The sequence below is a fragment of the Gouania willdenowi genome, chromosome 19, assembly GCF_900634775.1.
Source record: "Gouania willdenowi chromosome 19, fGouWil2.1, whole genome shotgun sequence".
NCBI classification, from domain to species: domain Eukaryota; kingdom Metazoa; phylum Chordata; class Actinopteri; order Blenniiformes; family Gobiesocidae; genus Gouania; species Gouania willdenowi.
In genome coordinates, this window is record NC_041062.1 from 1,377,522 (window position 1) to 1,393,192 (window position 15,671).

Here is a 15,671-nt window from a genome sequence, read left to right on the forward strand (position 1 = left end):
ACTGTCTTCTCTTTATTGGGCCTGTTGCTCTCACTACATTGGGGTTTAATATTTTATTGGTTTAATCAATTTAGTATTTCTAAAAACCCTCTCGGTACCATTACAACTTACCTTGTTGAGGCAATTCGTTTTTGTTTTCTTGGGTTCCAGTGACCCTGTTTGTGTCCATGTTGGATGAATCAGACGTTTTATCCTCCTGCAGTAAACATGAAAAACAATATCAGGAAAAAAAACTTGAAGCGAAAATGCATGATATGTGTAATAAAGTTTCAATGATAGCGACACAAACATCACAAGTTTATATATTCTTTGGATAGTGGATTTTGATTGGGCATTAATATTAACAGAATATGCCACAAAATGAACACATTTTACAGATAATGTATTTGTCTAAATTGCTTTTAACTCTGTGTTAATATATTGAAGCAAATATATATTTATATTTCTTCTTCTGTATGTCAGAAATTGAACTCACCGCTCCTTCCGAGGTCTTCGTCTTCACATCAGTGTTCGGAATTCCATAACCTACATTCAAATGGACAGTTAACGACTACTTCATGATTGTGAAAATGAAATAAAATTGTCTGCATCATACAGCTAGGCTGTAGTTGTTGAGAAGTGTAAAGCAGATGAAGGTATTTAAATTATTTTCTTTTAAATCTGTCAAATGTATATTATCTTCTTGCATCAAATTACCGTTTGCCTTGTTGAAGACGTCTTTCAGCATTTGGAAAACGTTTGTAGACGATGGAGGGACTGCCATGGTGACTATCGAGGAAGCAAAAAAAAGCACAACAAATACATAAGTGAAAAATTAGCAATACATGTTATTAATAAAGTTTGCAGCAGCCAGGAACACTCAAACATGAGTTGTAGAGTAAACTCATATCCTGATGTAGTTTATGCAAATTTGTAGGAATTTACTTTGGGTTTCAACATTAAAACATGATGAAATGCACATATTTAATCAAATACTACAAAGGACACATCATCTAATATAGACGCAGATTAAGGGATACAGAGATGCATCGAGGATGATGTTACTGTAAGAATCACATATGTTCAACCTGGAAAAATTCTCCTCTTTATAATGAGACCAATCCTTCTTAAATGTTTAATAATTGCTTTATTCATCACTATAATAAAGTCTTGTATTTTATTTCCATTAAGTGTATAGAGCAAAATACTTACATGTGTGGTTCTAACCTGTGTAGTTAACCTTTCTTATATTTGCTTCTGTTTGGTAAAGGTTCAAAAAATATGTGCAAATTGTTTTACTTTGAGATTTAAGTTTGTCTGCCTTGTGCGTAATTAATCATTTGATGGACTTGCAGAGAAAAAGAAGTCAATAAGGGAGAAAAGACATGTTTGTTTTGTTTTTCAATAAAACATACATCTAGCTACAACTACATGTACCATTCTTTCACCTTGCGTAAAGTACAGGGGAACCAAATGTCCAGATATATTTCATTCCAAAATACATCCAGACTCAATTCAAAGGATTAGTGGTGATATATCTCTGTTATATTCCATTTCCATAGGGTTACTTGGTGTTAAATGTACACCAGTCACACCTTCCCAGGGTCAATGTTAAACTGGATCCTTTACTGTAATACCTCATTAAACTACACAGGGAAACTACTGTAGATAATATGGTAGCAAGTGCATTATAATTAAATATAATTTAAAAAAAAAACATTTTAAAATAATAATAAAACAAAGACAACAGCATCGTTGTTAGACAACCAGCATTTCATTAAAAGTGGACTTTTAACAACCTGCTAAAGACATGTCAGGGTTCCTGAAGGGGAACATTTGATATTTACCTACTGTAGACACAAGAAAAGTAACTAAACAATAACTAAAGTCTGTCACTTACCTTGTTGTTAGTGTTTAGTAGTAATTAATTGTTTCAGGTCGATATAGAGGCGTGTGTTGACGTCACTGGACCTCAAAATACAGCTGTTCTGTCACTGTTGGAATGAAAACAAAAAATTGTATTTCAGTTTTTACATAACAGTGAAAGATATAGCTGTCAAATTTCAGATAGATGGTATTTATGGTTTTAAATGTGTTTTTTTTAAAGAAATAATGCATTACCTAAGTTTGTATAGCGAAGAAAAACGATAGCTAGGAGAGCGCTAAATAGGCGTGGCTAACTTCTATGAACGTAATTAATGTAATGAGGCTTCGACTAACGTCGCGCCAGTTCCTTTTAACTTTTACTTTATTTACGTCACTTCCGGTTCACGTAAGGGTTCTTTTTAGTTTTTACACAAAAACACGTAGCATAATAAGCTATTTTTTTTAGTTAGTCAATGAATTAATAAATTAACACAAAGGTTTGAGCAAGTTTTTTTTTCTTTTTTAAAGATACAATTAATTACTCATTTAAATGTCTTTTATCCTTATTGTCCACTTCCATCTGTCATTCATTAGGCTATTTTTATTGAGTGTCTGTTAATTGAAACGTATCTGCACTTAAGAAATATTTAGGAATTCTATAATTTTTATTGTCTTTTAATTTTATTTAGTGTAAAGTGGTTGAACAGTGGTGTATGTCAGAGTCCTGAGCTCAACACTGTAAATCTTCACTTTTTGCATGCTTACCTCTGTGATTGTGCAGGATTTCTGAAGATCTGCAGAGATAATGTCAATCACCTTTTATTACTTTTCTAAGTCTTAAAGAAAAAAAAACACATTACACTTAAAGCACAATGTATTTTAGACAAATACAATATTCAAAGCAACTGTAAACATATTTCTTCATGTGCATGTTGCTGGAGTTTTGTACACAGGATATAAAAATACCTATTGACACATATAAAATCAAATAAATTATAACAAACACATATAAATTGAAGTGATCTGTTATTACAGATGAATGCCAGAGAAATTGCAACACGAAAAAAAAAACTTGGTCTTTAACTGACACTGATTGATTTTCCTAATATACAAATAAAAAAAGTCTAACAAACACTTTTTTTTAGTTTTTTTTTAGACATGCAGACATTTCTACACCGAGAACACGACCATGGTACAACACTTAAAGTGACTGACAAATGGCATTATGTTTAAGACAGCTGGAAACACTTTTGGCTGATGTCACATTTTTTTTTCTTCAATATTTAAGAATGCAATAGAAATGTAAGTTTTTAATGTACGTAACAGTTACTGGTGTACAGCCTAAAGTAAATACCTATATATGAGTTGAATACTGGTTATAGGACTTCACTTTCTAAGTTTTGTCACCATCAAAACAAATAGTTTTCATGGTTATATATTGATAAATGCTATGTAAAACTGTACTACACAACGTGATGTCCTTTCAGGAAAAAAAGAAAAAACACCAAATTCTCCACTTTGTTGACTTCATATATTTGGACCAGATCATTTACAAGGCTTTAAGATTATTCAAAACTTCTTTCTGGCTTGACTAGAAGGTTAGAACCTAAATCTAAACCATTGAAGAGTTTGTGTATCTGTCAGACTTCTGTTGATACGTTTACAACATGTGTCTTTGTTAATGACGTTCCAAAACGCCTCCGTTGGCAACTTGACAAAACAGGAGGACATGGATGTTTTTCACCCGATGAGCCTCCTCATCACAGCAGGTCTAGAGAAGGGCCAGCAGTACTCGTTGGGCACTGGATTATTGACGTTGCACTCAAAAAAGGAGAACATGGGGAACCAGATGCGCGCCCGTCGCCTCTGTTGGTAGGCTCGGGTGTTTGCCAGGGTGTGGTAGTACAAAAAGAGTCTGGTAGTGATGTAGAAGGCTATGAACACGTCGATGGAATAGTGTTCGTGTGCTGCAAGGATGAAAAAAATGCCGAAAAGGTTCAGGACCCAGGACAGGGTGTGAATAAAGTTCCAGCTCCGTGGAGTGTCTATAGGAAAGAAGACAAACTGCACATTTAAATTAATACATGGAGTTTCAATATTCAATCAACCAGTTTTCAAAGTAAATGAAAGCTGTTTGAAACATGAGCTTGTAGTAGCAATACCAGTAAATGACACTAGATGGAAGCACAGGTACTAGATAATATACAACATTGGAATGATTTTACAAATTTACAAATGACCAGCTGGGGAAAAAAAATATCAATATGGATGCATTTTGAATTGATCCGAGAATCGTGCAACGTAATATCGCGATATATCGCAGAAAAAATAAAAAATTAAAAAAATCAAGATTCTAGTACATGTGAAAACAGGACAAAATGAAAGACAATATAGAGAAACATTATATAACACTAATAAATGTAAAAAAATACATGATATATACATTAGGATTGGCAAAAATATGATTTTAAAACATTTTTTAAAGATGCCTGAAGTTGACTTGTCTTTCAGGTCCATAATTTGTTCCATAAGTGTAAATAGTTGGTATTAGGACGATTTGTGACCAAGTTAGAGTTTGAAGAAAGTCGAGTATTGTACGAGTAGATATATGATGGGAGTATTTGATCTTCTCTTGAAATAGTCTTGGTTAGGCAGTTAAAATTAATCTTCTTTATGAATATTAGTAAATTATAATGCATTTTAGTTTCAATGAGGGGCCATGATAAGGTGCACTATTAGCTGAACATCTGAGAACCGTCACAAAAAATGTATTAATTGGAGTCATTTTGAAAGATTTTTTTTTTTTTTTTAATCTTAAAAATTATGTATTTTTTGAGTAATAATTTTATTTTTAATCAGTTTCCAAAATAGCAACTCACACTCTGTGACAAAAAAGTTGAGCATAGTGAGGACAACGGCGTGGCCGCTGAACATGTAGTCTCCACACGTGTGCACTCCTGTTAGGGACATCCCAAACCCGCTCCAAATGGCCACAGCTCGCCGTACTTTGGCCCACATGTCCCCGTATATCTAAGGAGGAGGAAAAGGATTATGTTGAAAAAGATCTAGTATCTGAGGAGAAGTTTCTCATGCGTTACCTTTCCTGAGCACTGCAGATGCTGCCCTGGCACAGAGAGCGACGTGACGAACATGGTGATGCAGCGGAGCATAAACACTGTTCCCATAAGGCTGCACATGCGTCGCAGCAGAATCGACCTGCACATCACAAGACATGAATAACCTGAAACATGTTTCCGCTCACATGGTGACTAAGGCTGCGTTCACACTGCAGGCAAATGTGGCCCACATCCGTTTTTTGGGGGTCAAGTATCCAGATCTGATTTTTTAAAAGCAGTGTAAACTAGGACTGTGACGATATGTCGATACGGCGATATATCACAATATTGTTTTTTTTCGCGCGATCGATTATCGATATGCTTGCGCTAAGTATTAATTTTTTTTTCCCAAAATCTTTTATGCTTTTTCACTAAAATGTGCAGGTACGTCTTCACAAATTTTGTCACTGTTGAAGGAACCAATATATTGTTTACTGGAATATTGCACTATAATGGTGTCACTGGTAAACCCTATTTAATGTTTACAGAAAGCACTATTGGAGATACTTATTCATTTACATTGGCATGTTGACACTTATTTACAGAAATGTTGCACTAACATAGTGTCACTGTTCATAGGACACTTTTTCAATGTATTGTCTTTCAGAGATATGAAATAAAAATTGTGCTTTTTCACTTAATCTTTTTTTTTCTTGTTATGTCATAGATAATTGTAGATTGATTTCTGACCAATATATCGATAATCGCAGTATTGTCATATTATGGGATAATTGTTATCGTGTGCTTGTATCGTGTATCGTATTGTGAGGTACCCAGAGGTTCCCACCCCTAGTGTAAACACTCAAATCTGACCCATATCAGATTTAGACCACTTTCATATGTGGCCCTGAATCAGAAACACATCAGATCTTTTTCAATGCGACCCCAGTGTGAACGGACAAGGCGGATTTGAGGGGCGTTTGATACGTTACCGTCATTATTAACAGCTGCAGGAGACAATATGTTGACTTTGAAGAACACACATCAAAATGCCAAACCATACAATGTGGTGTGCCACAGGGTTCAATTTTAGGGCCAAAACTGTTCATTTTATATATAAACGACATTTCAAAGTCACAAATTGCCTCAAACTAACGTTGTTTGCAGACGATACAACCATTCTATGTTCAGGCAAAGACATTAAAACTCTAATAGAGTCAACAAATGAAGAACTATCAAAAATTCAAACATGGTTAGATGTAAATAAACTAGCCCTAAACGTCAGTAAAACAAAATTCATCAAATTTGGAAAGAGAAAAATAACAGGAGATATAACACTGAAAATGAACATGGAAATAATAGAACAAGTAAAAGAATATAGAGCACTAGGAGTGTGGATGGACAAGAAGCTGACCTGGAAAAAACATATACAAATAGTTAAAAACAAAGTTGCCAAAAGCAGTTACATACTATGGAAGCTTCAACAAATCCTACATACCAAATCACTTAAAACAATCTATTCTTCACTCATAGCATCGCACTTAAATTACTGCTCCGAAATATGGGGAAATAACGACAAAACGTATCTTGATCCACTATTTAAACTACAAAAAAAGCTATAAGAATTTTACATAAAGTACCACACAACGCACACACAAACGAATTATTTGTGGAGGCAAAATACCTAAAACTGCAAGAAATAATACACTACAACACACAAATACACGCATTTAGGGCTTCATCTAAAAAATTACCACAACGAATACAAAAACGTTTCACATACAATCAAAATTCCTATGACTTCAGACATAATAATGTGTTTAGACCAGACAGGGTTAAATCTAACGTTGGCAAACATAGTACTGTGTATAGAGCCATGAACCTCTGGAATAGTCTTGACACAGAGACACAACAATCCCTAAATCTGAAAGGATTTAAGGAGAAAACACGGAGGACATTACTACACACATACAGATCTCAAGTCAACTCTTCATCGAACTCTACAGCAACGACATGGAACTCATCAACTGGTCATTGAGCGCCATTGACAAAATCTTCACGACGAGACAACTTCTACAGCACGAATCAGCGTGTCCAAAGGACACATAACCAAGTGGATATGCCACGGATGCACGAGGGAGAAGCCTGATGCTCCGTCTCTCCCAGTTGATAGTGGAAGATGTGGAGGACATCTATCTGCTAGGGGTCATGATCTTTGGCCTGCTAATAACGTGGGTATGTGTATGTGCATGTGCCTTTCTGATGGATCGTAAGCTGAGGCGACTCTCAGAGGATATGAAGGTTCTCTGAAAGAAGAAGAACTTTTCGTTTGGAGAGTTGGAGGAACGTAAACAACGACTGGAAAAGAAAGCTCGAGGAGATACGGAGAAAAAGGACAGTGAAGAGGAGTAACAACAGGAACAATGACTGCAGACGAGAACACATCACATAAAAAAGGACAAAAAAAAAAAAAAGTTAATGATGAAATTTATGAAGATGAGAATGTTTGACAAGGGAAGAAACGAGGTTTGATGTAAAATTATCTGTGTTCAAAAATCAGGGGACGGATCTGGATAAGCATAATGCTTTTTTCCGTCGCCCTTTCCGGCATGCAAAAGGAAAAAAAAAAAAAAAAAATGTGATTCTGCTCTGAATGTCAAAATGAATTTCTGTGATTGCAACCATGTCGGAAATGAACTGAATAAATAAATTTAAAAAAAAAATCTAACGTGTTTGTGACACAATGCGAGGCGGCGGTTGGACAAAACTGATGATTATCACCTTAAATGGATTATTTCTGTAATCAGTAGTGGTGAGGATGACAAGATGACCATAGACATTATTTACAAATCGCTTACATTAAAATACAGTAAGTGTGTGTGTTTGTGATATTATAATAATTATAATAATGGTTTTATACTATTAGGGGGTGTGAGGGGAGGAGACAATAACAAGTTAATAATAGACAAATATGTGGGGAAAGGAACAATATATATAAATATATACAAAATAGATGTGATGCATTTGATTGTTGTCTGATCATTTTAATTTTTTATAGTTCCACAAGGTCCGTTAATCATTTTAAATCAAAATATAATAATTTACTACGGTTGGGTGTAGAAATGTAACAAATTATTTTACTTCTTTTAAAACGTATTTAAGTACCGAACAAGTAAAATTACTGATTTTCTAAATATACTCAAAGGTATCCGTTACTTTGCCTATAAAGATAAACCAAAACAACAATATGTGAGACTTCCTGTGTGTCCTTATGTGTGATCTTTGGCCTGTTTACTCACTCACACATGGGGTTCAATCTGGGGACACCTCCACACCTCAGCAGCCCATGGCCGTCCTAACCCCAGCATCCTGAGAATGACACTGTCAAATATGTCAGCTGACCTCAAACCTGCTGAACTGGAGATCAGAGAAGAGAGAAAACATCAGAAATACAATTATTTATCAGGTGGAATAAGATCAATAAAGTTGAACTTTAAAAGTTAAACTTGGTTCACTGTGTACGATGAAATAATGTGATTTTATGTCCACAGTGTGTGCAAAAGGAACAAAACTGCTCATGTGCCCCCTCTAGTGGACATGTTTCTGTCCTACATTTATCCTGGGTTAGTACAGGGGTTTGCAATCTGCGGCTCTGGAGCCTCATGTGGCCATTTGTCTCTTCTGCAATGGCTCCCTGTAGCTTTAAAAAATATATAAAAAATAATTAATTGTTATTTCTTACAGAGGGTATTGATGATTAATGACATTAACTTCAAATAAAATGATGATAAAACAATTGGTTAACCTATAAATCACATCTTCCTATTCACCTCCTGTAACATCTACAGACCATCAACTGTCCTTAAACCTGTGGCTAACCTTAGGTTTTAAACCCCTGGTAAGATAACTAAACTAACAAAAAGACTGTTCTGGAAGAAAATAGAGATTTTAATTGTGTGTAGAATGATTTATTTAATTGCCAACATGTTGGTTTAATGTGCACGCTTTATGTGTGGCAAGAAATTAGCAATTAGCATGTGTTGACTGAATAAAAACTATTCTTCACTAAAGCTACATAATTAGAAACTTTTGCCATTAAAGATGCAGAATTCAGATGTTTACTTTGGTGTTTGCTGCCCCTCAGTGGCGAAAGGCCCACATTACACCATTTATTTACCTCCATAAAAAAAACACTGAAAAACAAAAGGAGCGAATGAGCATCTATCAAAAAAATATACCAGTTTTCATATGAGAGAGTTTCCTTTGCCACTTTTACAAAAAAATAAAATAACATTTTTACAATACAATATATCAGACATAGGCAACTGGCGGCTCGGGGGCCACATTTGGCCCTTGGTCTAATTTTATGCGGCCCCCAAAGTTAATGTACAAAATAACTGAAAAATACATAAAACAACGGCAAGAATACATTAAAAAATGCAAAGAATCACAACATTGCAGGAAAATACAGAAAAAGACAAGAAAAAAAACACACGGAACTACTGAAAAAATGAACAAAACGACAACAATAATATACAAAATTACTCAGAAAAATATACAAAATTACAGAAAAAGACAACAAAAGTACACAAAAAGACAAAAGAAACACAAAAAATTACCCCGCAAAGCCACAGTATTAACAAACAAGCAAAACAACAACAGAAATACACAAAAAAAATACTCCAAAGAACGCAAATTGACACACACACAAATACACAATATGACTCCAAAAAACATATAATTTACAGGAAAAATAGACTAAAGGACTACAGAAATGCACAAAATGCCTCAGAACAAACAACAACATACACAGAATGACAGAAAAACACACAAAATTATGATAAAAACATTTTGTTCTTTCCTGTATTAAACTCAGATTACTCATTATTCTAAATGATAACTCATGAATGTTGATCATGTGACCCTCTGATCAAACAAACACATTTTTGTGGCCCTGCTGTGATAAAAATTGCCGACCTCTGCATTATACAAAATATATTGTATATTCTGTATTATTATTTCGACCCTGTTTGCTGCTTTTCTTTTCTGTCTGTAATGCTGCTGGGAATTTAATTTCCCTGAGGGAGCCTTCCCAAAGGATTAATAAAGTCTATCTAATCACAAATGATTATACTGTGTTGTTAGCACACCGATATACAACGTATATATACCAATAAAGCACCAATGAATCTCTAACAACGAAGATTAAAGAATGACAAAAATTAGAAATTTAATTTTGAGTTGGAAACCTACAGGTATGTTTATTTAATTTAACTTCATTTAAGTTAATTCAACTAACAATTTAGTAACCTATCTAAAGCAGTGTTTCTCAAACTTTTTGGGGCTCTCGTTACCCCTTCCTCTTATTCTGAATTCCACATTTTGCTCAGAAAACTATCTAAAAACATCTATAGATCACAACGATGGAATGAATGAGTGATAACACATATTTTAAAGAACATATCAAGCTTGCATATTAAACCGACATGTTGGCAATTAAATAAATCTTTCCCCACACAATTAAAATCTCTATTTTCTTCCAGAATAGTCTTTTTGTTAGTTTAGTTATCTTACCTGGGATTTAAATGTTAAGGTTAGCCACCGGTGTAAGGAAAGCTGATTGGGTTAACAAATTGTTTTATCATCATTTTATTTGAAGTTAATGTCATTAATCATCAATACCCTCTGTAAGAAATAACAATTCATTATTTTTATTTTATTTTTAAAGCTACAAGGAGCCACTGCATGAGGCTCCAGGGCCACATGAGGCTCCAGAGCCACATGTTGCAAACCCCTGAGGTTTCCATCATCATTGCCTTTACTGTGTGACAGTGGGCGTTTTATTCATAACTCTATCACGTGAGAGGCAGACGGTCATATGACCGTATTAACTCTAAATGACTGCACCCATTCTTAACTGATCAAACAACAACTGTAAACCAAACACGGTGAATAGTTGCTACTTGTCGGTGAGTCGTTGTTTTTCTACTTGTTCACGGATTGCGTCATCAATGTTTTTGCTACACGGCTTCACTGCAGCCAGTGTTTTACCTTGTGTGTGTGTGTGCGTGTTGTTCGGTGTTTATCAGGTTTTTACCTTGTTCTTCATTCCTCTTCTCTGAACAGTTAGTGGAGCACATTCCACACGGTGTGGTAGCAGCTGTGTTCAGTGTGCAAATAAAGCCATTATGAGCATTCGGTGTCTTTCTACGGTCATGCTTTACGGTAGACTCCTAATGCAGCTCCGTTTACTCCAGACATTACGGTAGCGTAGGAAGGCCGCCCGGAAGTGACCTTTTTTTTTTTTTTTTTTTTGCCCGGAAGTGACCTGTGTGCGCTCGATTTAATCTCCTGAATGTATTAATTTAAGATATTCTAGCATCAGGTTTAGTATAGAGGAAGATTTGTGTCTTTATTATTCAATAAAAAATAACTAAAAACTTTTCAATCAAACAAAAAGTTTAATTCAATCAAAAACAAATATTTTCAAAGAAAAAGAGTGTTTTTTTTTTTTTGATTGGACTGATTTTTTTTTTTAAGCTTTTTTGTTATTTAATAATTAAAAAAAACAAATCGACCTCTATAGTTTAGAATGCACAAACTAATTCGTTTTTAAATATTAGTTTAAAAGTTATTCAAAAATAGTGATAAATATGGCTTTTTGTTTTTTTAATATCTACATTAATTAATTTTACTTTAATTAAGTCAAAATAAAAATAGGATTGTACATAACCTTAACTTTTATCTTTAATTTTAAACCAAACCTAATACTGTATAACCAAACTCAAGCGATGAAAAATATAAAAAAGTCGTAAAATGGGCCGACCGGATGTAGACGCGTTTCGCGCATGCGTTGAAAGGATCGGGCAGATTAAGAATCTGACACATTGAGCAATGGACCGCAGCGTTTCCAGAGTCGCGGTTATAGGAAGCCTTACTATTGGGCTTGGTTTTATGATTGGTTACGTTTTTGGTAAGAAACTGAATATAAACACGATGGGGAAATGTGTTTTTAAACTTTTTATCGTCATATAACAGTGGGAGTAAGAGTTCTGTGACTGACAACGTGCCTGGTACACTAAATATGTTATGTTCTGGCAAGATATAACGTTGTTATTTGCTTTTATTTCACCAAAATATGTGTAATTATCTTGTTGTTATGTTAATAACAATGTGATTATTTTAGAATTCAATAATAAAAAGGAAAATAAAAAACAAACACTCACTTGGTGATCACAGAAAAGTCAGGAAATTATTGATTTTTTTTGCGAATATGGGAAATTTTGTAAGTTTTTTGCTCGTGTGTATTGTTATTTATTGAATATTTTTTTATACAGGTCCTTCAAGGACCTTTATTACTACTATTACCTAACATTTCCTGAAAAAGAAGTTGTTTGAAGAAATGAAACCATAACATATCAGGCCTTATTTGTAACAAAAATGTAAAGTAAAAAAAAAAAAGGACTATCTACAGCTGTAAAGAGTGAAGTCCACAGAGAGATCTGTCAAAATAAATATTAGTTATTAAAGGAGACATAAGTCACATGATGGTTTTAATCGTGTGTATTATGAGACCAACATGTAGCTTTTGAACCCTTCCAGTGTCCATCTTTTTCTCTGTCAATGTTATGGCAATAATTCAATTTTTCTGATGAGATCATTGAAGTTTGATCTAATCTTAATCCAATAACTGCTGCACAGTAAGTCCACCAGGCTTCTACAAGTCACTCAGAAGATCAACTGACATCATTCAGCTTTTACAGCAGTAGAACTGCATATATGGATTGTTTTTTTGCCCTGAAGGAAAGCGGAAACTATCCAGAATGAGCATCTCCAAGAGTCACTGCGGGGAGAAAGACGACCCACTGATGCAGTACGTCCTCAGCCATTCCATGAGGGAACATCCAGCGCTGAAAAAACTCCGACTGGTGAGAAACTGCAAAACGCTCAGTGTTTCTGACTGCAAGTGTTTGGTTTGTAGGGTCGTTTAAATCATAGCCATGAACCGCACAATTACACACATTCTGCAATTGTCGATTTATGCCATGTCAGCATGTTTTACAGTTGTCTACAGCAGTGGTTCTCAAATTTCTGTTGGTGGCTTTCAGAGGACGATGGAACACTCCTGGAACGTGATGATGGTCGCGCAAGAACAGTCCCAGTTTATGGCCAATTTGGCGAATCCAAGCGAAGAAGGCCATAGAGATCGGTACGCGGCGCCATCGCACCCACACAGTGAAGTCGACACATTAATCACTGAAGTGTTGAAACCTGATCGGCTGATTTTGTGTTGCACAAAGTTGACTCGTCCGCCATCTTTTTTGTCTATTATCGCATCAATACTTTAAGCCTCCTTATTTTTGACTGTGATGTGTTTTTTTTTTTTTTTGCTGATTTACAGGCGTTTACACAGGCTACAACACTCTGAGCATTGCCCTGGCCATGCCTGATGATGGAGTTATTGTGGCGTGTGACATCAGCGAGGAGTACCCAAACATTGGAAAACCATTTTGGAAAGAGGTACAACCTTAAATTGTAATATGGAGGCACCATTATGCTACTTGTTATGCCACAGCAAATATAGAATGCAGGTCATTCATGATTAGTTCTTGGTTTCTTTGTGGTCAACGCTTTGTTTTCAGTTTGTTTGTGGTCCATTAATGCTTCGTGTGTGGTCTGAACCACGAATGAACCACACACGTTTTTCATGTTGGTGCTTCATTCGTTCTTAGTTCATAGTTGGTGCTTCGTTTGTGTTTCGTTCATGGTCCGTGCTTCGTATCTGGTTCATTTGTGGTTGGAGCCAGAAATGAACCATGGATGAACTATCGCTCATTTGTGGGTCGTTCATGGTTTGTTTTCATTGTAATTCCAGGAAGTTCTTTGTCTTCTTTATGAATGATATGTTGAGGTTTAATTTATTCAGACAACTAATCTTCAGGAAATTGACTTTGATCTCCTGACATGTTTCGACTGTCAAAGTAAATTTCCCTAAGAACAATTTATCCAAATAAATGAAACCTGAACATATCATTAAACATGAACTTGCTGGAATTATTACGCGGAAGTCAAGGAAACATCAAAGCGATCATCAGACGCCTCTGAAGAAGACTGGCAGTTGACAGTCATATCAGGAGATCAAAGTACATTTCCTGAAGATCACTTGTCTGAATAAATGAAACCTTAAAATATTGTTTTCATTGTAATTCTGAAAAGCAATATCCCATCTGCATTGCACTTTTCACCTTTTAACAGAAAACTGTGATTCTGTGTTTCCAGGCTGGAGTGGAGAACAAAATTGACCTTCGCCTTCAGCCAGCTTCAAAAACTCTAGGTACAGCAAATCATTATACACCCACCGAATGTCATATAATAATAATAGACAAATCATATTGGATGGCTTGTAAGAGTTCTGTGAAATATATATATATATATATATATATAGTTTTTTTTATCTGAGCAAGAAGATCCTGGCCCTTTACTAGAAAGATATTCTAAGTTGAGGTTTTGTTTATTCAGACAAGGTTCTTCAGGAAATGTTTCAACTGTCAACTTCCAGTTATCGTCAGAATAAACAAAACCTCAACTTAGCACACTATTAAAAAGAAGAGAAAATGGATCTCGCTGGGAACCATTACATGGAAGTCAAGTGAAACTTCAAAGGAACCATCAAAGGCAATCAGCAGAACTCCTCTGAGGAAGACTGGCAGTTAACAGTTGAAACATGTCAGGAGAGTAATGAAAATCTGAAAAACCTTGTCTGAATAAGCAAAACCACAATTTAACATACGGTTAAAAAAAAAAAGACAAAAATGAATCTCGTTGGAATATTTACAGAAAGATATCCATTTAAGCAGTTCTTTAATAAATCTAATCTCATTATTAATACTCTGGAGTCCAATTTTGAGCAATTGAGTCAATAATGTATTGCTTAACAAACACACCATTGTATTGTAATTTAGAACTGACCTGAAGTTTGGAAACAGCTTCTAATGACATTTTTCTTTATAATGTATTTAAATTCATATGTTGGGACAGTTGTGTGCTAATTAATATCTGTCCCCGTCAGATGATCTACTGTCATCAGGCCAGGCTGGAACCTTCGACTTTGTCTTCATCGACGCGGACAAAGTTAGCTACGACACCTATTATGAGAAGTCTCTGCAGCTGCTGAGAAAAGGAGGCATCATTGCTATCGACAACGTGAGAACTTTTGTTAATGTTTGTAAAATCCAAGCAACAGGACGAGTTTGACGCACATGCTTTAGAAACTAAAGTGTGTGTGTGTTGCTGCAGGTGCTGTGGAAGGGGGCGTGTCCTGAACCCGACACCAGACGACAACGACACCGTGGCCATCGATAAACTCAACAAGAAGTTGCTCAAAGATATTCGGATCAGTCTGAGCATGCTCACCGTGGGAGACGGGCTGACTCTGGCGTTTAAACTCTGACAAGGTTTTTTTAGTCGTTAGTTTGTAGTCGATACTGAACTAACGTCAATATACATCTTATTGGAGCCTTAGAGCAAGTTTTTTTTTTTTTTACCAACTTGTGATACAGTCGTTGAAATGAAATAAAAGCTCATGATTTTGTTGTTATTTTATTTACTCGCTCGCATTCAATTTTTTTACTGAACCATAAATCAGAACAAAATCAAATGTTTGTTTTCAAGGCTTTATTGTACATTTTTTCCACACCAAAGACATAAACTGTTACTGTTTGTACTTCGGGTTGACTTCAACACTGGAGAGGACAGCTCAACCTAAGAATC

At 35.3% G+C, this 15,671-nt stretch overlaps 2 protein-coding genes and 1 pseudogene across 49 annotated transcripts in view; 1 reads left to right on the top strand and 2 right to left on the bottom strand.

Annotated features, from left to right (window-relative positions):
- LOC114481240 (voltage-dependent anion-selective channel protein 2-like) overlaps positions 1–15,671 on the bottom strand; it is an 85,375-nt gene that overhangs the window by 48,809 nt on the left and 20,895 nt on the right. For 2 of the 45 annotated variants that reach the window (XM_028475895.1, XM_028475892.1), the window contains exon 4: positions 1,881–1,973. The exons of 40 other annotated variants lie outside the window; for them this stretch is intronic. Coding sequence is in view for 3 of the 5 variants with exons in the window: in XM_028475891.1 (XP_028331692.1) it covers positions 112–196; positions 476–525; positions 697–763 (202 nt within the window). In the remaining 2 variants the exon portion in view is untranslated. Of the gene's footprint in view, positions 1–111; positions 197–475; positions 526–696; positions 769–1,879; positions 1,974–2,100; positions 2,436–2,610; positions 2,657–15,671 lie in introns of those variants that run through there. 3 more of the 45 variants (XM_028475891.1, XM_028475890.1, XM_028475889.1) reach the window with 3 other exon arrangements.
- Positions 2,649–11,185, bottom strand: LOC114481246 (sphingomyelin synthase-related protein 1-like). Of its 4 annotated transcripts, none has more exons than XM_028475910.1 (5): positions 10,999–11,185; positions 8,205–8,282; positions 4,944–5,061; positions 4,725–4,875; positions 2,649–3,890 (listed from the first exon to the last, which is right to left on the bottom strand). In XM_028475910.1, the coding sequence occupies exons 2-5, from the start codon at positions 8,267–8,269 to the stop codon at positions 3,586–3,588; spliced, it is 639 nt and encodes a 212-aa protein (XP_028331711.1). In that variant the 5' UTR covers positions 8,270–8,282; positions 10,999–11,185; the 3' UTR covers positions 2,649–3,585. The 4 variants fall into 4 exon arrangements, with proteins under 4 accessions (XP_028331711.1, XP_028331714.1, XP_028331710.1 ...); XM_028475913.1 differs by having other exon boundaries at positions 8,201–8,282; XM_028475909.1 differs by having other exon boundaries at positions 8,205–8,318.
- On the top strand, positions 10,877–15,352 carry LOC114481249 (catechol O-methyltransferase domain-containing protein 1-like; annotated as a pseudogene).